Below are 24,225 nucleotides of genomic sequence, written 5' to 3' on the forward strand. Positions count from 1 at the left end.
ACTTGCTTCGCTGCCCTACGAGGTTACTCCCAAGCCATGCCTACCGGTTACATCTCTTGCCTAAAATCATTTAGTTCAGTTAGAGAACAGACACTGCAATTAAAAACTGAATGTGTCTGCTCAATACAGCACGAGCCGAATGAGTGTAGCAGCACAAACGCAGCAGGAGTCAGATTTCATTCATCAGAGAGTGAGGAGCTGACAGACCAGATGATCGCGGAAGATTTGGTTTCAAAGCGGAATGCGCCTATTTAAGTGAGTTTGTCTTTGTACCGTTTTGTTGTTGTGTTTTCATGAACCCACAATTCAAACAACCCGCCCTGAATTGGCGCTAATTTTAAACCGAAACTAAAATGAGCATGGACAACTGGCATTCATTCACGGCCGCAGTGTCAGTCATTCACGGCTGCACAGTGTGTGTCCAGTCTGGCACGCTTTCAGTTCATGCCTATGGAAGCTTATTAATTTAATAAGTCATTAACCTCTTAACAAGCGCCCCATTTTTTAGGAATTCTTTGAAAACGATATACCCAAATGAAAATGTCTGCAGCTCTTAAACCCTATGGTCTATATTCATAAACCTGGTCTTATTTTAAACTAGACACTTGAAATATTGCTACCCAAGAGTCATAATAACTCAAAGTAATATGGGAACAGAGTAATATACATGTAAATATACATGTAAGTGACTCACGTTTTTTGTTTTTTGTTTTCACTTAGGGAAAAAAATATTATAATTTAATGTTAAGAGCCTGAAAATAACTTAAATATAAAACTGAATGTCTAATCATGTCATGATTCAAATATGAGGATGATTCTCTCAGTAATGTAGCTTCTGTGAGCTTTTATGTCAAGAAAAGTCTAGGCGTCATTTCAAAAAGGCCATTTATTTCAGAACATTTGCTATTGTAAAGAGTAGTTTTTCATTCAAATAAATCTGCAATAAACTGCAATATACTACTAATTATAATGGATAAACAGTTACTGAAAAACTAAAGCAACTATTTACAGAGATTACAAAGTGTAAAAAACTCATTTAGCTGATGGGAAGCGTCAATGAGAGACAGCGCGCTCCACTGCAGTTGCGCCATTGAGAACGCGCAGCGAGCGCACAAACAGTATTCACCAAAGCCTACTTACGCAAACTGCGCAAGATAATGCCTTTTGATTGGTTACTAAGTCCATCAATCAAACCTTTGTTGGAAAGGCATTGGCTGGGCACCGAGTGCCTTTATCCAACGAAAACCATGGGCGCAATGATTGACAGCTCACCAAGCCTGTAAGGCACTTCCTCTATATGATGCATCCCAGAAGAGTCTCTGATTGAAGGAGAGAGACGGGGGAGGGTTTAAAATACGTGGGAGAAGCCATTCTTGCAGGGGGAGTTTGCCAGACACGGATAAGAATCGATATTTCATTGAAAATGGACATGATTGATCACGCTAACTCAAAACTCTCTTGCAAACAACGGAGGATTTTTAGTTTTTTCCCTATTTTTTCGTTGTTTTGGATTAAAAAGTGGGATGCATTTTGAAGAGTGGACTCTTACACAGAGATGTATGCGGGTGTTTATTGGATTCGTCCGATCTGATCTGAACGACAGGAGATGAAAGATGAGTAACGCTGATATTATGCTAATGTTTACATGGACGGTCCTTTAGCGTTTCATTTAACCCTTTCCTCTCTGGTGTATTTATTGCAAAAACAAGTTCAGAACATGAATCTTGAGTGTTTTAGCTTTCAAATGATGCATAGTTTGTGATAGTTGATTGAATATTTTGTATAAAACAAAAGTAAATAAAAGTACACACCCCCCCACTTCCGTCAACCCCCCCGTCCACGATCCGATGCGGGTTAAGAAGTTAAGTCCTTAATTACTTACCCTCATGTCGTTCGACACCCGTAAGACCATTGTTCATCTTCAGAACACAAATTAAGATATTTTTGTTGAAATCCGATGGCTCAGAAAGGCCTCCATTGGCAGCAATGTAATTTGCACTCACAAGACCCATTAAAGGTTCTAAAGACGTCGTTACAAAGTCTATCTCACTACAGTGGTTCAATAATTTTATGAAGTGACAAGAATAGTTTTTGTGTGCCACTTTATTCAACAAGTTCTTGTCTTCCGCCTGGGCCTTTGATATGAACTCACGAAGCACCACGACGCATGAGCGAGAATATGACGTAGAGCCGGTGTTCTGACACATGACCTGGACGCGAGGAGCTTTGTATACAAGCAGAGGAAGACGCGCCGTATCTAAGCTGTTGAATTCTAAATTGATTGTGCCTTAGGTCTTGGCGTAGTGGTCAAAATGGGGCTAAAGTGTGCATTTCCTGGATGCCCGAACCGTGAGAAATGAACAAGTGCACGTAAAAGTGCCTTATCAAAGCCGTGAAATGGAAGTAATTTTCTTGCGCATGCATCTTGGTGCTTCGTGAGTTCACGTCAAAGGCCCAGGCAGAAGACAAGAACTTGTTGAATAAAGTCGTTATTTAGATTTGTTTTTTTTTCGCACAAAAACTTCTTGTCGCTTCATAAAATTATTGTAGAACCACTGTAGTAAGATAGACTTTGTAACGACTCTTTAGTACCTTTTATGGGTCTTGTGAGTGCAAATTACATTGCTGCCAATGGAGGCCTTTCTGAGCCATCTGATTTCAACAAAAATATCTTAATTTTTGTTCCGAAGATGAACAAAGGTCTTACGGGTGTCGAACGACATGAGGGTGAGTAATTGATGACAGAATTTTGATTTTTGGGTGAACTTACCCATTCACTTTCATAGGAATTCATTGAGAACACTCGCTTTGCTCTGCAACACTCCGTTATGAATGTCCGTGCGGCCATTTGTGTCTTACATTCTGTGAGTGAGGCGGGTTCACCCTGTGGGGTGTGTAGGGAGGCAACCTGTTGGCGGATTGAAAACATGCGGAACTAGCTCCTACTACTGGCTGTAGTCTCTATAGCTCTGGCCAAAATAGCCTCCGATGACGCAAAATTACGATATTTGTGTCATCGGAGGCTTTTTTACAGACATAAAATACATAAATCTCTTGTCTCAGGGGGATATGGGGGGGGGGTGGCACGATCATTTGAATATACTACCGAGTTTCTACTGATACAAAGCTTAATGCTAAATTGCTGAAGTAACCCTTTAACTACATTAGTTAACATGAAGTAATAATGAACTGCACTGCCCTTCACTTAATCTTAGTTAATGTTAATTTCAACATTTACTAATACATTATTAAAATCAAGTTGTATTGGTTAACAATAGTTAATGCACTGTGAATTAACATGAACCACAATAAACAAATATACTAACATTAACAAAGATTAACGCAAGCACGCACACACACACACACACACACACACACACACACACACACACACACACACACACACACACACACACACACACACACACACACACACACACACACACACACACACACACACACACACACACACACACACACACACACACACACACACACACACACACACACACACACACACACACACACACACACACACACACACACACTTAAAATATAATGGTGAAGAGCAGCAGCAAATAACTGCTCGGGTTATGTATATAACCCTTGTTCCCTGAGAAGGGGAACGAGCACTGCATCGAGACGACACTTTGGGGATGCTCCCTTAGCATCAGCGAATCTGAAATCAGAATGCCAACTAGGCCAATCCGATTGGCGTGCGTGATGACGTAACTGTGACGGCATACCCGGAAGTATAAAAGGGGAGCTGGAACGTAATGTCGGCAGTAAATGCTCTGAAGCATGCGCTCCAGGCGCGCCGAGGTGTGGCGTCGGGATGCAGTGCTCGTTCCCCTTCTCAGGGAACAAGGGTTATATACATAACCCGAGCAGGGCAAACTTTACTCCTTTACTCCTTTACTTCTCCTGGGGCAAACTCCAGGCAGGTTGGCGTTACCGCCAAGGCCTGGAGATCTCCCACTCTCCTGAGAGAGGTAATGGCGAGGAGAAAAGCCACCTTAAGGGTCAGGTTCTTTGGTTCAGCTGACTCCAATGGCTCGAAGGGGGCCTCAGCCAAGCCTTCGAGAACCACTGCCAGGTCCCAGGTTGGAACTCTGGAATGAGCCGCAGGCCTCATCCTCCGAGCCCCACGGAGGAATTGTACAACCAGCTGGTGCCTACCCAGAGGCCCATCACCCATAGGAGTGTGGAAAGCCGCAATGGCAGCCACGTACACCTTGAGTCTGGACGGGGTAAGCCCTGCAGAGAAGCGATCTTGGAGGAACTCCAGCACTGAAGCCACTGGGCAGTTAACTGGGTTCACCTCACACTCCCTGCACCAAGTGGAAAACACAGGCTGTACAGTCTCCTCGTAGACGGAGCCCTAGAACTGAGCAAGGTCTCTATCACCTCTGCCGATAGGCCAGCCTCTATGTACCTGGTCCACTCAGGGGCCAGACCCATAGGTTCCAAATCTCCGGGCGGGGGTAAAATATCGTACCCGCCGCCTGAGATAGGAGATCCCTCCTCAGAGGAATCTCCCACGGCTGACCTGCTAGCAGAGCTATGATATCCGAGAACCAGACTCGAGTCGGCCAACGGGGTGCTACCAGAAGTAGACTGACCCCCTGTCGCCTGACCCTCTCCAGGACTCCCGGGAGCAGAACAATCGGGGGAAATGCGTACAGACTTAGCCTCAACCACGTCTGAACCATGGCATCCAACCCCAGCGGGGCTGGATGCGTGAGGGAAAACCACAGTGGGCAGTGGGACGTCTCTCGAGACGAAAATAATCCACTTCCACTGGGCCAAACCTCTTGCATATGGCCTCTACCACCTCTGGGGGGAGTCGCCATTCCCCGGGCCTCAGCCCCTGCCTCGACAGGATGTCTGCTCCCTGATTTTGGACCCCCGGAACATACATTGCCCTGATGGACAACAGTTTCCCTTGGGACCACAGGAGGATGTGATGCGCCAGTCTGCAAAGAGGGCGCAACCTCAAACCCCCCTGCCGTGCCCAACCAGTGAGGGAGGCGTCTGTTGAAACGGATTTCCGGCAACAGGACGCTCCCAACACTGGCCCTTGGGACAAAAACCAAGGTTTCTTCCATATGACTAGGGAACGAAGGGAATGTTACCCTGATCATACAGAATGGATTTCCCCTCAAGGAAAGCCACCTGGTTTACTTCCGTATCAGGACATGGTGGCCGCGGAGGTCCGGGAAAAAGCTCCTCAGAGCTTTGTAGACCGCCAGCATTTCCAGGCAGTAGATGTGCCAGGAGAAATGCCTGGTCTCCCACAGACCTCTCGCAAAGCGGCCGCCATGACCACGTCCCAGCCAGTGAGGGAGGCGTCTGTTGAAACAGATTCCCGGCAAAACAGAACGCTCCCAACACTGGCCCTTGGGACAGAAACCAAGGTTTCTTCCATATGACTAGGGAACGAAGGCCACTGCGCGTTACCCTGATCATACAGAATGGATTTCCCCTCAAGGAAAGCCACCTGGTTTACTTCCCATAACCACGTCCCAGCCAGTGAGGGAGGCGTCTGTTGAAACGGATTCCCGGCAACAGAACGCTCCCAACACTGGCCCTTCGGACAGAAACCAAGGTTTCTTCCATATGACTAGGGAACGAAGGCATCTGCGCGTTACCCTGATCATACAGAATGGTTTTCCCCTCGAGGAAAACCCCTTGATTCCAAGCTACCACTGTAAGGGTCTCATGCAGCAGGCCAAGAGATATTCTGTTGGACGCAGCCGCAATGAGCCCCAGCAGTCCTTAAACTGCTTCACAGTGATGCTATGACCTAGCTTCATTTTAGAGACCACCGCCCGTATGGACTCGATACATTCGGGAGACAATTGTGCCCACAACGTAGAGAATCCCATACGACTCCCAGGAACACAGTTCCCTGAGAAGGCGTCAACACGCTACTGCGTGTAGAGTCTCAAAGGGCTAGGCTGCCTGGAAGAACCCGATATTGGTACGCTTTGCCCCAAAAAGCGAACCTCAGGAACTTCCTGTGACACAGAAGGATGGATACAGGGAAGTATGCGTCCTCTTCAGACCCATCGTGACAGACCAGTCCTCAGACTGGATCAGAATCACAATGGAGGAATTGCTAAGCATCTTGAATCTGAATCTCCCCAGAGAACGATTCAAGTACCTCAGGTCTAAAGTTGGATGCAACTCGCCATCCCTCTTAGGAACTATGAAGTACTGGCTGTAGAACCCGGACTCCCTGTCTGGCGGAGGAGCACATTCTGTGGTCTCCCTACCAACAGGGAGTGAACTTCCTGTTCCATTACCCAAACCTTCTGATTTCAGATTCGCTGATGCTAAGGGAGCATCCCCAAAGTGTCGTCTCGATGCAGTGCGAGTTCCCTCGAAAGGGAACTATATATTGCAGTGCAGGGACTTATCATTTAGCCTAAATGTGGACTTCAATGAAATAATGATACATATAAGACAAAGGGCATTTCATGAGAGTTTTTAATGCTTTGTATGCAATACTATGTGAATTAAAAACCAGCCATGTAAAATATATATATTTTTTAAATAAGTTATTTATTGAAAAAATCCCATTACTAAAAAAAGCTACACTATTATAAAAATAACTGAGCTACTGTCTTATAGTCTATGTTTGGTTAATGTTTAAACATCTTTAGTTGTTTAGTTCCGCCCCAAAAGTGATAATGTATTACATTTATATTTTATTATAAATGTATTACAGCACAGTAATAAAGTACGTGCAAACTTCCTAGAAAGTGTTTGCAAAATACTGTTCATCAAAGATACCACAATATTAGACAAGTTTTGGGATAAAACATGTACCTGAAACATTAGAGGTGTGGTGGCAGAGGAGAAATTTAGACTCTTGGCAGTGTGGGATTCTGGGTCATATTTGGACATGTAGCCTTTGATCATGACGGTTTTGGCAGTGCCCTGTTCTCCTATCAAAAGCACAGCCTGAAACACATGAAGAAAACATGAGTAGACTCCAGAGAGGGTGACCATCTGTTCTTGTGCACAGCTAATCATAGTGCTGGCAGCAAAGGAAAAGTCTTGATGACAAACAAAGTAGCTGTCCATTTAAACAAGCCTCACTCAGAGAAATCAATAATGCAGCTCTGAATGGTGTCACTGTCGAGAATCTACACTAGAAAATACATTCTACAATCTATTTAGTGTTTTTATAAGATCCAGAAGGTTTTATAATATGATCTACAATTGCATTTAAATTCACAAAGACACAGATAACAAAATGGTGCTTGTTCTTGTCTCAGAGCCAGTGCTCGATGGGTGTTCAGTCAGGTTTCTGTGGAACCCTCGTGTTTACACTGTCTAGGGAATTAAATAATGCTATAATAACTACATACTGTATACTAACAAACAACATTTTTTTTTTTTTTTTTACTGCTAGTTCTGAGAACATATTAAATACATATTTAAAAAACAGTTCGTTCTGGTTCTCGAATCCGACTGGCTGAGATTTCTGATATTCTACCATTATCACCATGGGAACCGCTTCACTGTTTGTATCACTCCGCTTGTGTCAAGGTGGACACACAAAAACACCATAATTTTACAAATACCACTGATGTTGTGTCACGGAATGTAGTTCTAAGTGTTTTTTAGGCGAGAATGTAATTATTTAGACCTCGACTTTTAAACATAGCGCCTATTTGACAATCGGAGATGTGAGCTCCAGGCCGTCAGCAGCCGTTCAGTGCTCATGAATCCGCTGAGAACAGCTTTATCTCGGCCAGTCCTTCGGAAATTTGCCACTGGCTCTTATGTTGATAGTGGCTAAACATGAGGAATAATTCATTTTGGGTATATCAAACAGGCAATCTTTGGTCTTATTATTCTATTATATCTATTACTTGTTCCAGAGAAAAATCTATTTAGGTAAAGGCAAAGTAAAGTTTCATTACTAAAATCATGTACTATAACCAGTCCTGCATTTGTACTTTTGACTGAACTGTTTGCTTGTGTTTATTTCTAATTGTACAAACTTCTTATACCTTTATAATGGCTAATATTGTTTATTTAAATATTATTTTTCAAGAAATAATATTTCATATAAATAACATGCTGTATTTATATTGTGATTATATATACATGCTGTATTAATCATTGCTGTATTAATCATTGATTGTGATTTCGACTTGGGTATTAGATGGCAGCAAAGACTGTCTTTACGAGTGAGTCAGTAGCAAAGACATTTATATTAAAAATGGACTGAAACAAGGTTGTAAACAAGAATGTTGTTTTTACTTTAAACAACTAGCGCTGTCATGGGAAACCCGTTAACCATTAAAAAGACAAAGACAAAGATACTTCCTCAGCGAAATTCAAACTGATTATGTGATTGACCAGAAGAATATCAGCTGGCTAATGCAGGTAATGCACTCGCTTAGTCAATCTCTCTGTCTCATAATACTCTACATAATACAATAGGCTTCAATGTAGCGAATCAACGTTCCTTCATTACTAGTTCTAAAGTGACGTTTTAGAATTAGTAACGAAGGCTTGGGCTCAACTGTCAAAATGTCAACTTGAGTCTTTGAATCAATGGCAGAAGGAAGTAGTTCCGAACACAAAAGAGGGTTCTGATATAGAGTGATATTGCTAATTTATGTATGTAATTTATTAATATTGTAACAGGCAGATAAATGTACTGCCTGATCATTAAATGGAAACATGTTGTTTTTAACTTCAAGTCAAATAAGAGTGAAAAGGCTCTCACCTTGCCCTGCTTTGCAATGGTCTGGATGAGGAAGTCAGTACGGACATTGTCTACATTGGGCACCAATATGGAGCCATACTCTGGTGTAGAGTCAGGTGGGTAAATATACTCTTCCAATCTGGTATTCCAGTGAACCCAATGGCCTACAAAACACACAATTTCCATTATCAGCACTGTGAATAGAGCATATTGCAAGAACCTTTATTAAAATTCCATAATGAACTGCCAATGTGTTCTATAATTGAATAGGGTCATTAACCCTGTAATTGACTCACTAGTGGAGTTTTTGCCATGAAAGCTGGGAAACTTGCTGGCAATTAGGCATTTATTTGAATTGCAAAGTGTATAATATTATGCAACAAAAATTCTAAGGGAACTTATAAACTCTGTTGGGTCTAAGCTATTTTGTTTCAAGCTTCAGCTGCGAAAGCAACAAGTCAACCTGGAATATACTCATATTGTGGTCTACCAAAAATGCTCAACAAAGACAGAATCAAAACAAGTGTCAGAATTGTCTGGAGACAGACTACAGATTCACTATGTTCCATAAACCTGCAAATTCTTCACTCTATAGGAAAAATGTCACAGAAATTATGTAGACTGCTGCTTGAATTGTACTGACAGATTAATTTCCCAGCATGCTCCTGTTCAGAAGAAAAAACCTTCAGCCAATGTTTTCCTTGTCATTTACCAATTGGAAAAGTTGACAAGTTGAAAAAATCCACATGATTATTTTAAATCAAAGAGTTATATGTAAAAGTAACTATAGTTGACAAAGACAGATACAAATGAAGCAAACATAACACAGAATAAGGCGTGTGACTGTGTTAGATACCATCATTAGTGACGTAAAAGTCGAACATAGTGTCCTCGCTGTGGGGAGGGATGTTGGGAAGGTCCAGGCAGACGTTGTCATGGTGACGGAGCCATTGCTCCAACTTCATTCGATCATCCAGTTCCAATAGGGCTCCCACACTCCACATCAGTGAGAAGACATACAGACGTTCCATGTGCTCACGAGACAGCTCCCCTCCCTGCTCCTGATGGGTTACATCATCAAAGGTATGTCAGAGCATGAAGGCTTCATAAAATCATTACTTTTGCACTCATGAAATCAGAGAACAGATATTATGCATTTAAGACCACTGAATATGGTTTGATAACTTTTGAATAACAATAATATGCATGATGCTTTTTGGGATTGGTTCATTTTCTGCACATTTTTACATTTGTACTATATCAGATATGCATTCACAATTAAAACTAAAGATTATATAAAATAAAATTAAGTCTGACAGTGACAGAAAATAAACAGCTAGAAGCTACAAAGTCTGAGTTAATGAGGACGACAGCTGTTGAAAGTAAATTAAAATAATAAAGTTACTTGGAGAGAGAATTGAATATTTTTAAGGGGTGATTAAAATATTAAATAAGATTTTGATGTTGCATTGCATTCCCATGCAAATCTATCTCATGAGTCCATCCTGACCATTTATTCAAACAAAGCTTCACGATCAGGATTATCAGTACATTAACATAACCTACAGTACCATTAAAAAGTTTGTGGTTGGTAAGCTTTTTTTTAATGAGTTTGAAAAACATCTCTTATGCTCACCCAGTATGCATTTATTTGATAAAAATAAAGTACAAAAAAAGTAATATTGTGAAATATCATTACAATTTACTCCTTAAAGGGATAGTTCACCCAAAAATTAAAATTATCCCATGATTTACTCACCCTCAAGCCATCCTAGGTGTATATGACATTCTTCTTTCAGACGAATACAATCGGAGTTATATAAAAAAATGTCCTGGCTCTTCCAAGCATTATAATGGCAGTAAATGGCATTGCAAAATTTTAAGAACAAAAAAGTGCATCCATCTATTGTAAAAGTACCACACGGCTCCAGTGGGTTAATAAAGGTCTTCTGAAGCAAATTGTTGGGCTTTTGTAAGAAACATATCCATATTTAACACGTTAAAACTTAAAATATCTAGCTTCCAGCAGACCACCTTCCGTATTCAACTTACGATAAAAGTGTAACTGGCGCGACAATGTCGTCGGAAGTAGCAAAAGCGAAAGGCATTACACTCTCTTAAAGGTCCCGTTTTCGTGTTTTTTTGAAGCTTTGATTGTGTTTACAGTGTGCAATATAACATGTGTTCATGTGTAAAAAAACAGTATTTTTCACACAATTGACTTATCTGTATACCGCTGTTTTCACTGTCCTCAAAACGGCCTGAGAATTTCCTCGTTCTATGAAGTCCCTCCTTCAGAAATACGTAATGAGTTCTGATTGTGCCAGCGGTTCCCTTGTTGTGATTCGACAGCAGCTTAGCGTACGTTGCCCGGGAAGGTCACGCCTCTTACCATAACGGGGAGATGAACGCACTCAAACTACAGCCCCTGAAGGCCAAACAAAGGTGATTTGACTCCGGGATGAAAATAACAGCGTCTGAACGACAAGGCGACAAACGCAACCGAACCGAACGCAACACTTCCTCTTCTCCACGAGGGAGTAACCAGACCACGCCCCCTTTTTCGCGTATTCTTGTGGGCGGAGGTTAGTCAACAAACTGTTCTACTGACGTAATTAAAGCAGGAAATACCAGGATGTAGTCCAAACCGGCCATTCGCTGTAGGCTTTGAAAGGGAACTTCTGTTAAAAAAAATATCTCGCTTGGCATTGAACTTTGAGCTTTATAATTTTACAGGTATTATTTATGCTCTAACAGCAACATTACACACTAACTAAAGTTTGAAAAATGGGATCACGAAGAACAGGACCTTTAAGTTGAATACGGCAGGCGGTCCGCCGGAAGCTAGATATTTTACTTTATAAAGTTCTAAATATGGATATCTTTCTCACACAAACCCATCAATTCACTTCAGAAGGCCTTTATTAACCCCCCGGAGCCATGTGGATTACTTTTATAATGTGGGCCACTTTGTGGGCTTCAAATTTTGGGCTGCCATTTACTGCGATTATAATGCTTGGATTAGCCAGGATATTTTTTTTATATATATATAAATAACTCTGATTGTATTAGTCTGAAAGAAGAATATTATATACACCTAGGATGGCTTGAGAGTGAGTAAATTATGGGATCATTTTCATTTTTGGGAGAACTATCCCTTTAAGTAACATTTCTTATTATCAGTATTGAAATAAGTTGTTACAGAGTTACAGTTGGTTTAAAACTGTGATCCTTTTTCAAGTTTAGAATAGAAAGTTCAAAACAACAGCATTTACTTAAAATATAAATCTTTTTAAGAATGTAAAAGTCTTTGCTGTCCTTTTTGATAAATTTAATGTGTCCTTGCAAAATAAAAGTACTAATTTATTTAAACAAATATAAAATAAAATAAATACTGAGCCCAAGTTTTTGAATGGATGTTAAAGTTAGCAATACAATCACATGCAAACAAATACATTCAACGCCAGTCAATTAGGCATGAATGTTCATTTTCAGCTACAGCCTGAGGTTTTAATATTCTTCAACATTCAATTCACAATATTTTGGCTCTTCACACAAATGTTTCAGTTAAATTACATAATCATTTGCAAGTTGCATTGTTGGTGCTCTATACACATGGCTTTTGAAGGTTATAGGTCCTATTTTATAGAGCCAGGGGTTGTAACATACACTCACCTAAAGGATTATTAGGAACACCTGTTCAATTTCTCATGAATGCAATTATCTAATCAACCATTCACATGGCAGTTGCTTCAATGCATTTAGGGGTGTGGTCCTGGTCAAGACAATCTCCTGAACTCCAAACTGAATGTCAGAATGGGAAAGAAAGGTGATTTAAGCAATTTTGAGCGTGGCATGGTTGTTGGTGCCAGCCCGTCCGAGTATTTCACAATCTGCTCAGTTACTGGGATTTTCACGCACAACCATTTCTAGGGTTTACAAAGAATGGTGTGAAAAAGGAAAAACATCCAGTATGCGGCAGTCCTGTGGGCGAAAGTGCCTTGTTGATGCTAGAGGTCAGAGGAGAATGGGCCGACTGATTCAAGCTGATAGAAGAGCAACTTTGACTGAAATAACCACTTGTTGCAACCGAGGTATGCAGCCAAGCATTTGTGAAGCCAAAAACGCACAACCTTGAGGTGGATGGGCTACAACAGCAGAAGACCCCACCGGGTACCACTAATCTCCACTACAAATAAGAAGAGGCTACAATTTGCACAAGCTCACCAAAATTAGACAGTTGAAGACTGGAAAAATGTTGCCTGGTCTGATAAGTCTCGATTTCTGTTGAGACATTCAGATGGTAGAGTCAGAATTTGGCGTAAACAGAATGAGAACATGGATCCTCATGCCTTGTTACCACTGTGCAGGCTGGGGGTGGTGGTGTAATGATGTGGGGGATGTTTTCTTAGGACACTTTAGGCCCCTTAGTGCCAATTGGGCATCGTTTAAATGCCACGGCCTACTTGAGCATTGTTTCTGACCATGTCCATCCCTTTATGACCACCATGTACCCATCCTCTGATGGCTACTTCAGGAATGGGAGCTTTGTGCCCTGGATGTGCATCCCACAAATCTCCATCAACTGCAAGATGCTATCCTATCAATATGGGCCCACATTTCTAAAGAATGCTTTCAGCACCTTGTTGAATCAATGCCACGTAGAATTAAGGCAGTTCTGAAGGCGTAAGGGGGTCAAACACAGTATTAGTATGGTGTTCCTAATAATCCTTTAGGTGAGTGTATATCCGGCTCATGTTTAATTCTCATAGAATGATAGTGTGGTGACAATAGGGCTGTATAATGTGTCTCTCACATCTAAATGCTTTAATGCGAGTGATAATGTGTGACATTTACTGGGGACAGTTCATCCTAATCATTGTCATGACTTTCAGATAGGGGGAAAATCTGCGGTCGAATGTCAAAAAGACGTACTATTGAGTGAAACTGGTCAGGACTTCAGTATATTTATATTCATAGATAGATGTAAGCTTATTCTGCTTATAGTGTATCATATAATAATAAGCTTAGCTAACAAATTTGATTTACTTCAGATGATCAATGAGAATTCAATATTTCAGTTTAATGATGGCCGCTGTCAAGATAAGTCAAGATCTTACTGCATGCAATTATTTAGCCACAATACCATTTGCTGTGATCATCATGCCTTATCCCTAGTACACAGATGCAGGTGTCAGAAATGTTATAGTGCTGTCAGAAACCATTGTTAATTCCTACTGTATAATGCATCGTAATAAGATTTGAAAACATCCATACTGCACCAATGAATCTCATCAAAGGAAATCATGTATGTGGCGAAATTCTATATACAATATCACATCACCAGCTCCCTCTTCGGTGCACAATATTTAAATAAGTGTCCAAATCTGCTCACTCATTTTTGTTCGTCCTTTCTCAGGTAGTGGACAACATGACAACCACTAAATAGGGATAGTTTATAAAGGGATAGGGGGGAATGTTGTAGCATAATGGACCATATGTGCACAAATGTATAGAGCAGGGGTGTTTAATTAAAGTTCCAAGAGGTCTTGTCTCTGTATTTCCTTAATAATACAATACTTTTTTGGAATAGTTATACATTTCCTTGTGGACAGCTGCATAGTGGTTGGCCTCTGCTGATTCTGCAGCCAATGAGATACATTTAAATAGTACTGCTGCTCACCACCGTATCTGCGCTACTGTTGTTAATATAATCGTGTCAAGTGAAGCACACTCCACGCTTGTTACGTCTTTAGTGGTTGAAAGAATCATCATACAAAAGGGCTTAAGAAATGTGTCTGGGGCTAGATAAAATAATTTGAGGACATAGCACAAAAAGATTATAAACAAACTGTAAATGACCCTGAACGTTTGTGGTCTGTACATCTCTGTTGTTTTGACGCGCTGCTCACTTAAACTGTAGAAACTGTAAAATGGTTCAACAGCTGTCTCACGGAATGGACCTGGACTGCAGTCTGTTAATTGGTGACCCCTGGTATAAAGTGTATACTCACCACTGCGCTACTATGTTATTTAATGATGGAAGATGAAGTTTAAAACCCTTATTTTTAGATTGACGTGTAGTTAGTAAGCAGTCTTTCATTGTTGCAAAATCTGGGTTAATAAGGACTACAGCTGTTGACAACCTTGGGCTGAATGAGTCCTTGCAGCATGTTTATGCACTGCATGATGATGAAGGCCTCCAGCATGTCCATTTTATACTGCAAAGATTGAATACTGAACCGATAGAGCTCAGGAAAGGAGGACGAAAAGAGATCCCTAAGGACCACCCCTTCCTGAGGGGAGCGATTCTTCAGCCAGCCCTGAAAGCACACACACAAATATACAAATGACTAACCTGTTAGGAAGGACACACACAGAGTGGGAGACACCTGCATGCACACAGAAATTAAATGAACTCCTTTAGAGCTCAAAATAGTTTGTCCTTCTTCTCTGTCTTTCTCTGGCTCTCCTTCATCTTCATGCATTGAACAGTTGAACACTTTGAAGTCTGTTATAAAGACAGAGGGAAATGCCCTGGGGATTTTAGACTTCATTAATTCAGAATGGAGTAAAAGGAATAACTAGCAGAGCCACTGGTTTCTGCACTTTTTTTGTTTTATTATGCAAATTTGGAGGGAAATATTGTAGATTATGGTTGTTCTCAGATTTCTTCAAACTTGGTTAATGTACTAAATTTGTGTTACACAAAAAAAATTTTTTTTTCATAATTTACTCATCCCCATGTTGTTCCAAGTCCAACCCCTTTCATTGTCTGAAATGACAAAACAAAATTATAGGAATATTCTGGAATTTCTTTTGGTGTAGCTCGGAAGTCTCTTTCACCCTTATACACATTAAAACCTGCGTTTTCCTTGTGGTGTCTTTTTTCATATTTTTGATTTTTGATAATTTGACATGCCATGTACAAATATTAGAGCAAGCATTAATGAGATTTAGGAGCTATGGTAGATTTTCAGTGAATTACCTAAATTTTGGCATTTTCCTCATACAAAGCTATAATAACTTTCAGTAGACCATAGTACACTCGTGAATACTGCTTTTATGATATATGTTTTGTCCTTTTTTAGACCTTGACAGCCACTTAGTCCTGAAAAAGAGCAAAATATTTCCTTTTTGTTCCATGAAAGAAAGAAAATGTGAACAATAGAGTGATCTCTGACATAATTGTATGACATAATCTTTTTAATTACTTAAATTGGTAACTTTGATTTGATAGTCCACTCTAGACATTCTACTAACTATATTCTACTAACTAAGTAATTTTGTAACTACATGTCAACTAATAGTCATTAGTGTATTAGTAGACAGTCTGCTTAATATCTGCTAACACTATTTTGATGTTCCCCCAAAAGACTTTCTAACTATAAGTAACTTTGCATGTACATGTTAACTTATTATACTAACCCAAACCCTAACCTAAGTCTACTAATACTCTAATGAACGTTGCAAATGAATGAGTTAGTTGACAGGTAGTTGCTAAGTTACTTATAGTTAGTAGAATGTCTAAAGTGGACTATTGAAGTAAAGTGTAACTCTTACATTATCAAAATATATAACACCTAATAATAGTATAATTCAGTACTAGATTGGCACCACCCACCTCCAAAATAGGGCTCCAATTAAGGACAGAAGAGCTCATAAACACCATCCCATTACGGGACACTGTGGCCGGGGAGGCATTATCGATGTTGTGTGGCTCAAACACAATCTTGCAATTGGGGGCCATGGGGATGCGGTCACCATTGGCCAATGTCAGTGTGCGGTTATCATCCAGGACTGAGTTTAGGTTTTCAATCCATATAGCATCAACTGGCCCATCAAGAACAATCCATATGTGTTCCCCTGAACACAAACCATGAAGTACAAATGAAAAATTAAATAAGATACAGATACAAAAGTATAATGTTGTGGCTTCCATTAATCATTATGATCAATGATTATCATTTGACATCTTATGGCTGATTGCTTTGCCCATTAGTGTCAAAAGCCAGTTTGATGGCTGCGCTTGTTCATTGATTTTAAAAGCCCAGTCGATGGGTTTCACCATGTTGTTTCCATTTAAATGAAAGATTCTCTTTCATGTCTTACAGATCCCAGTGCTTTTTTTGTAAAGGGAGTGAATAGTACACTCTTGCCTGTTTGAGAGGCTTTTCACTTTGGAAACCATCAGCTTTCTTACACAACTGACCGGACAAAAAAGCCCAGAGGGGCTATGCTGACATAAAACATTTGCTCCCTCAAAAGTATAAACATTTTAGACCAGACATGCTTAAGTATCGGTATTCGCATCTGTTTTAAAGTTCAGTGCTTTATACTTTATATTTACTTTAATATATGCAATAATCCAAAAATACAGTTTTAGACACTGAAAGAAGCTTGGTAACACTTAATTTTACAGTGTCCTTTTTACATATTACATGTATTTATTATAGTAATAACGGTAACACTTTACAATGAGGTTCATTAGCTAACATTAGTTTACTACATTAGTTAACATGAACTAATAATGAACTTTAAAATTATTAAAAATTTTCCTAACATTAGTTAATGCACTGTAAACTAACTTGAACAAACCATGAAGAGCTGTATGTTTATTAACTAACATTAACAAAGATTAACTAATGCTGAACAGAGGTGTTGTTCATGGTTAGTTCATGTTAACTAATGCATTAACTAATGTTAACTTATACAACCTTTTTGTAAAGCAGGGCTCCAGACTAACTTTTTTCACTATAGGAGCACAGTGGTCCCCTACTGAAAATTTTAGGGGCACAACCAGAAAATTTAGGGGTGCACACAGTAAATCTACATGCTAAATACTTTGATAATACAGGGCTCCAGACTAACATTTGAGAGCAGTGGCACCAGTGTCACTAAGTTCTACAGATTGTGGCGCCAGCACCTGATTTGGTGGCGCTGGAGGAAAATTTATCATAAGGTTAATTTAATCATAAAATTACTATTGTTTTGCATTGTTTTGTTAATAAGTGCAGTTACTAATAATAGTACATGTTTGTTTATTGGAAATTTTACAGTGAAGCGCTGAGCTTGAATTGTTATGCAGAAAAATGAACTTTAATTAACAACAGTAATGTGCAAAAACATCATCTTTATAAGGAAAAATTTAATATTCCACTCTTATTAATCGACTATTGTTCTTCTATAGTATCATACTGAACTAAAAGGAACTCTTTACTCGTTTTCTGTGTAATCCAGTCACAATTTGAAGAAAAGTTTTAGTTTTTCATGAGACTTTGTGACTTCCTACTTTTTTCCATATATTAAGGAGTGGAAAGGTCTAATAAGTCAAATAAGTGCTCCTATGCCACCACCTACTGGTTATAGTGGTATTTTTTATTTATTAATTTATTTTATTTTTTGCCATAAAGTGGCCAGCACCTTTAAACTTTTAGTTTTACAAATCATCACACTAAAAATAATATTAAAATTGGATAATATTTAGAGCTGAAGTGCTGAGTGCTGAAAAAATGTGAAACACTTGAAAAATGCTTGAATTTCACTCTCAAAAGGTTGTACGAACCTTGAGATGAATAAAGTAAAACAAACAAATATATATATTTGACTATTTCTTCCACAATACCATTGGGTGTTACTACATTAAATCCATGGTGAATGTTTATGATTTGTGGACTGAAACCCCTGAATGTTTCAAAATGGTTCTCCTGGTCTCCACGTCAGCTCTGTTTGATCTGATATCTGTGGTTTATAACAGAGAATTCTGAGAATCCTCATGTGTGTGTGTGTGTGTGTGTGTGTGTGTGTGTGTGTGTGTGTGTGTGTGTGTGTGTGTGTGTGTGTGTGTGTGTGTGTGTGTGTGTGTGTGTGTGTGTGTGTGTGTGTGTGTGTGTGTGTGTGTGTGTGTGTGTGTGTGTGTGTGTGTGTGTGTGTGTGTGTTTCTTCCCCCCTCATTATCCTGAAGTTTTGGGAATGAAAATCTGCCACATGATCTTCAGAGGAAGTGAGTATTCATGTCATATCCAACATTAATACTGTACCCTTATGTGTGTGGAAATGTGAACACAGGCAACTCAAGGCACTTGAGCTCTGGTTCAGACGTACCTTCTTGAGTTTAAAAGCATAGCTCACTCAAAATGAAAACTCCCTCATCGTTTTCTCACTCTCATATCTTATCAAACTTGTATGACTTTCTTCTGTGAAACACAATATTTTGAATAATGTTGGTAACCAAGCTACATTGGACCAAATTTTATGCATAATAATTACCAATAACCATCTCAAAGCTGAGCAGACTCTGTGTTCATATAGACAGAATATCTCAATGTCAAATGAAAGGTACAAAAACAAAATCCTCCCTTTTTAAGGACTTTTCTGTGAATCAATGTCTTTTTCTTTCTTTCTTTTACAGATCCAGCTGATTATTGGAGATTTGGAAAAGGATTGCTCATTATCTGCTGTGTCTGTCCCTTCTGGTGCAGAATCATGGACCTGTTGTATGTTTTGATTTATATTTCTTATTACATTATGTAGCTTGGATTCTGAATTAAAAGGTAAATGTTTGTCCACATATATCATCAGAGCTATATGGAGCCCTCGGGGGTCAGTTGAATATAGAGGAAAATAACATTAAACTTATTTGGAAAATACAAAGTAAATACAAAACAGTAAATGGCACAATTTGTTATTTTGTTATAAGGTGAAATCATGACCTCATCATGATATTAGTAACCCTAATTTACAAGATAAATGCAATTTTTAGTTTTTCAATTCCTCCAGGGGGCTCTGAAGAATTTGTTTACATAAATTTACATCTGAATAATACAAGTTTTAGAATCAATAGTGAATCCTTGACAATCTTGTAAATGTATCAGTTTTGACCTTTTTTTTTTTTTAGTTTGAAATTTTATTCAACTTTAAAAACTGTTATCTGTATTCGAAATGTATTATGTATTGTATTGTTTACAGACTGTATTTTGTCTTCCAAAATAAAACTGTAAATTTAACACTTTATTGAATGTTTTTTTTATTGTAATAATCTGTAAAATAACAGTGTTTTTCTGCAGAATTTTTTGTACTGTCACTTTATTGAAGGTGTTTGATCATAATAATCTAGGAAAAATCAGTAAAATAACAGTTTTACACTGTTAAAAAATGGTAAATGACTGGCAGCTACGGCTGCCAAACAAAAAACTTAAAATTAAAGTAAAATATCTTAATTTAAACAAGGAAAAATCAGTAAAATAACAGTTTAAAACTGTATAAAAAAATGGTAAATGACTGGCAGATACGGCTGCCAAACAAAAAACGTAAAATTAAAGTAAAATATCTTAATTTAAACAAGGAAAAATCAGTAAAATAACAGTTTAACACTGTATAAAAAAACGGTAAATGACTGGCAGCTACGGCTGCCAAACAAAAACCGTAAAATTAAAGTAAAATATCTTAATTTAAACAAGGAAAAAATCTGTAAAATAACAGTTTTTCACTAAAACTTTTAATGTAAATTTCTGTAAAATTAATGTTTTTGCACTTTATTTGAATTAAGATATTTTACCTTAATTTTATGGTGTTTGTTTGGCAGCCGTAGCTGCCAGTCCTTTACCTTCTTTTTACGATTTTTTTTTTACAGTGTGTAACCAAAAGCTTCTACTGCTTATGCATATTCTATTCGTTTTTTTAAACAGGTGATCTACCTTTCTTTGCTCTGAGTGTTTTCCTCCAAAGAGTGGAAAAGATTCCATCAGTCCAGTCGTTGGTTGCCACATCGAGTCGACCAAACATTTGAGGTGCAGTTATTGCTTTAGGGTTCATACGCATCTCTCTGTGAGGTTGGCCACAATCTAAACATAAATTTACAGTGTAAATTGCACATAAATTACAAACATTTACTATGTACATCACCAATGAAAATGGTGATTGCGCCCTTGTCCACTGTAACATAATGGCCTTGTTTTTGTAGCTAATGTCAATTCTCACCGGTCATGGCCTTCATTAGGGTATGGATGCAGGTTGTTTTTCCTGCTCCGCTGGGTCCTAGTGCCATCATCCCATGACGAACTCTTTGAGTCTCATATAGCTGAATGACCTTTAACCTCCACGGTGGGTGATTGATAAGACCAGCCTCAGTTACCTAGTAGAATAATAAAGATATAAATCTCTCTTTTGATTCACAGTGCTCAACCAAACAAACATGCAGAAATTTTCTATCTTAGGTCTTAACTTAAGATATGATAAGTTAATTTAGGATTTTTCACTATTTCATATTACAGAAGCAAATCTTAACTTGATTTAGGATTCTTATCCTATCTTACAAAATCAAATTTTATCTGTAGTTAGGAAATCTTAAACCGCTCCATCAAGTTCGGTAATCAACTGTCAGGTCTGTTACCAAGCAACCAACAACGCGCAAACGCTTCTGAAGTAAACCTAAAATCAAAATGGAGAAACAACGGCGTGCTTTTAATTTCAGTGTGGCAGAGACTGAAGTTTTGATAAGCTCCGTTGAAAAGTTAAAGCCTGTTTTATGAATTGCCTTTTTCAACAAAAAAAAAAATATATAAAAGTAAGGCGTTAGTCACTTGCGGGAATGCTCTGTGACGGCCCGTTGGCTTCTGTAATGTTGGTTGCAATTCGTCAACTAACTGCAAAATCATGTGTCATGGGAGTCTGTAATTATTTACGAGTATTTTATCATCAAAGCACAGCACATCCTCTGGGTCCTCCAAAAGTCTCTCCACCATCAAACGTCGCTGCTCTGCGTCTTGTATAATTAATACATGTAACGCTCTCTCGAAAAAGGATTTTTATACTGTGATATTTACCGTTGGATTAAGTTTTGAAGTTAGGGGTTCATTCAGTGGGGTTGTCCTAAAGTTAAGACAGCTTTTAGGATTTTTGATCGAGTTAGGATGATTCTGTAATACCTGTTTCCTATCCATAGTTAAGATAAGATTATGCACTTAAGAAATATCATTCTGTAATAGCTTTTGTCCTAAATGCGGTCCTAACTGATATTACCATGGTTACCAAACAGATAAGAAAGGATTCTAAAGTTAAGATGTTTCTGTAATACACCCCCAGAATCTTATATGATAATTTTTTTCCAACCTGTTTGTCTATGGCTGATTCCAGATTAGGGTATCCAGCTTTATCTAACTGAATTCCAGGGAAAAGATCTTCAATCAAACTCAGGAACAAAGGCTCATCCTCATCAATCTTAAAGGGCAGAGACAAGTGTCATTTCATTGTTATGACAGATGCTTTTAGAAAGAAACTCTGGCCTCACTTTATATTAGGTGGCCTTAACTACAATGTACTTACATCAAAAAGTAAATAATTGTAATTCAAATTGTATTGCAAAACACCTTTGCTGATATTGAGGTGGGATACGAGTAGGGTTAGGGACAGGTGTGGTGGTATGGGTAAGTTTACGGGTAGGGTTAGGTGTAAGGGAAGTGTCAACTGTGTAATTACAAATGTAACTACAGAAATTAATTACAGATGTAATTACATACAGGTATTTTTCAAAATGTAAGTACAATGTAAAAACATGTATGTACACAATAAATGCAATGTATCAAATGATTAATTAAAATGTTAGTACATAGTAGTTAAGGCCACCTAATATAAAGTGGGTCCGAAACTCTAATATTGAAACACAAACTGATATGAGAGAGAATGTATAATCAAACAAAGACTGACATGAGCTGTGAATGTCAGTCATATGAGAAAACTATGCCTGTATGTGCACTGGCACTCTTACCAGTTTGGACAGATTCATGTCTCGCAGAACTCTCATGACAATAGTAGACTCTGTGTCATTAGGATTGGCCCGTTTTGCGGCACCAAGAGTGCGCAAGACGGACAGAATGTTGCGTAAGCCGAAGTCATAGTGGACCTAGAAGAGAAATCGAAACCCAGACCAGCAAAAAAAAAAAAAAGTTATGATGTTATAAAGGTTAAAAACCACTGTAGTTCTTTGGTAAAATTGTCTTTTTCATCCCTGATTTAGGTCAGGTCAAGTCACCACATAGTACTTTATACTAGGGCTGCACAATATATCTAAATTCTCGAAATATCGCAAATGTACATATCATGATATGCATATAGCAACGGCACGCAATATCTGAATGATTTTAATAGGCTACTTCAACATTGTGCAAAGTGTACGTTTTAGGTCGACACATATAGCAGAGAATAGACTGGGCACACGACTGTTATTTATGTGACTTGCTTGACGTTAAAAAGAGTTATTAAACGTAATAACTTGCGAAAAACAACTCCTTGCAGTCTCGCGCTGCTGTCTGACACACACACACCGAAACTTGCGCACAAGCTGCCATTCACTTAAAGCATAACCAACTGTGTTTACATGAATACTTGTCAAGACAGCCATACACAGGTACTCTGTGTTTTGACCACAGGGGCCAGGGTCTAAATGAAGTTCCAAGTAAAAATTTCCCCCTCAGAAAGTCCCTGCTCGTGAGGTAGTATTTTTTCAAAGTTCAGGAACATTCGGGGGTGGGACTTGGGCACTGAACATGCTGATTGGTTAAAATCATGCAGCATTTTGATTGGTTGACGCCACGCAGCATTTTATTTTAATTTTTTATTTTAAGTCTGTTGCAGTGCATGCAGTAAGAGTTGTTTGCTATTTGAATCAACAATGGAATTTAAAAAATACGACCGATGGACTGACAACGAGGTTCAGGCTTTATTAAGCTTAAATGCAGAGGACGAAATCCAGAAGGAACTGGAAAGTCGCAACAGTCTTACGTCACCGGACTAATTCACCTAATTTTCATGGTACTTTAGAAACGCAGACAGCAAAAGGTCTGGGTGAAAAAAAGTTCCTGAGACAAATTGTTCTAGGTAATTTGGTGAAAACACAGCTTAATACATAATATTTAGTTCCTCAGAAACACTTTACTGTATTTTCTTGCCTATCCGTGTAAATCTAGTTCACAATGAGCAAAAAAGAACTGACTGGAAAATCGGAATATCTGATTATTTGCAATGTCGTACATATGACTAATGATAGTCACCTGTTTAGAGAGCTGCTCCTCACACAGTTTGTACAGAGTGAAGAATTTCCTGGCCAGCTCGATATTGTCAATGAAGCCACAACTTGCCAATTTCACTCTGATAATGATCTGTCTGTCAGGAACCATCATCGCCACTGAGCGGAAGTTAATTTTCAGATTCTCTGGAAGTTCTTGTCTCCCTGCATATCCAGGATTCTGTACGGGAAAAAACGAGAGAGAAAATAACAACCTACTGTATAGTGTTTATACTATGGTTAGCCTGAAAGTGTAACCTTTCATTTCATTAGTCTTTAAATCTCAGTTTAGTCAGGTTTCCACAAAGTCTTTGGGATAAATAAACAACTGTATTCGTAAAATGCTCCATGTGTTTCATATATGAAAAAAAGAAAAACAAAGAAATCTTTACCAAGAGTAAATGCTGTCACATTGTACTGCACCTAATATGCC

General features: G+C 38.8%; 1 protein-coding gene across 1 annotated transcript in view; it reads right to left on the minus strand.

Moving 5' to 3' along the window:
* Positions 1 to 24,225, minus strand: part of dnah5 (dynein, axonemal, heavy chain 5) — a gene marked incomplete at both ends in the record, with an annotated part of 196,011 nt that overhangs the window by 101,542 nt on the left and 70,244 nt on the right. The window contains 10 exons of the mRNA XM_079837438.1: positions 6,835 to 6,969; positions 8,753 to 8,895; positions 9,588 to 9,792; positions 14,878 to 15,054; positions 16,356 to 16,597; positions 20,428 to 20,574; positions 20,711 to 20,864; positions 21,842 to 21,949; positions 22,497 to 22,631; positions 23,779 to 23,973. Of these exons, the coding sequence (XP_079693564.1) occupies positions 6,835 to 6,969; positions 8,753 to 8,895; positions 9,588 to 9,792; positions 14,878 to 15,054; positions 16,356 to 16,597; positions 20,428 to 20,574; positions 20,711 to 20,864; positions 21,842 to 21,949; positions 22,497 to 22,631; positions 23,779 to 23,973 (1,641 nt within the window). The remainder of the gene's footprint in view (positions 1 to 6,834; positions 6,970 to 8,752; positions 8,896 to 9,587; positions 9,793 to 14,877; positions 15,055 to 16,355; positions 16,598 to 20,427; positions 20,575 to 20,710; positions 20,865 to 21,841; positions 21,950 to 22,496; positions 22,632 to 23,778; positions 23,974 to 24,225) is intronic.

This window comes from Gobio gobio, assembly GCF_949357685.1.
Source record: "Gobio gobio genome assembly, chromosome: 15".
NCBI classification, from domain to species: Eukaryota; Metazoa; Chordata; class Actinopteri; order Cypriniformes; family Gobionidae; genus Gobio; species Gobio gobio.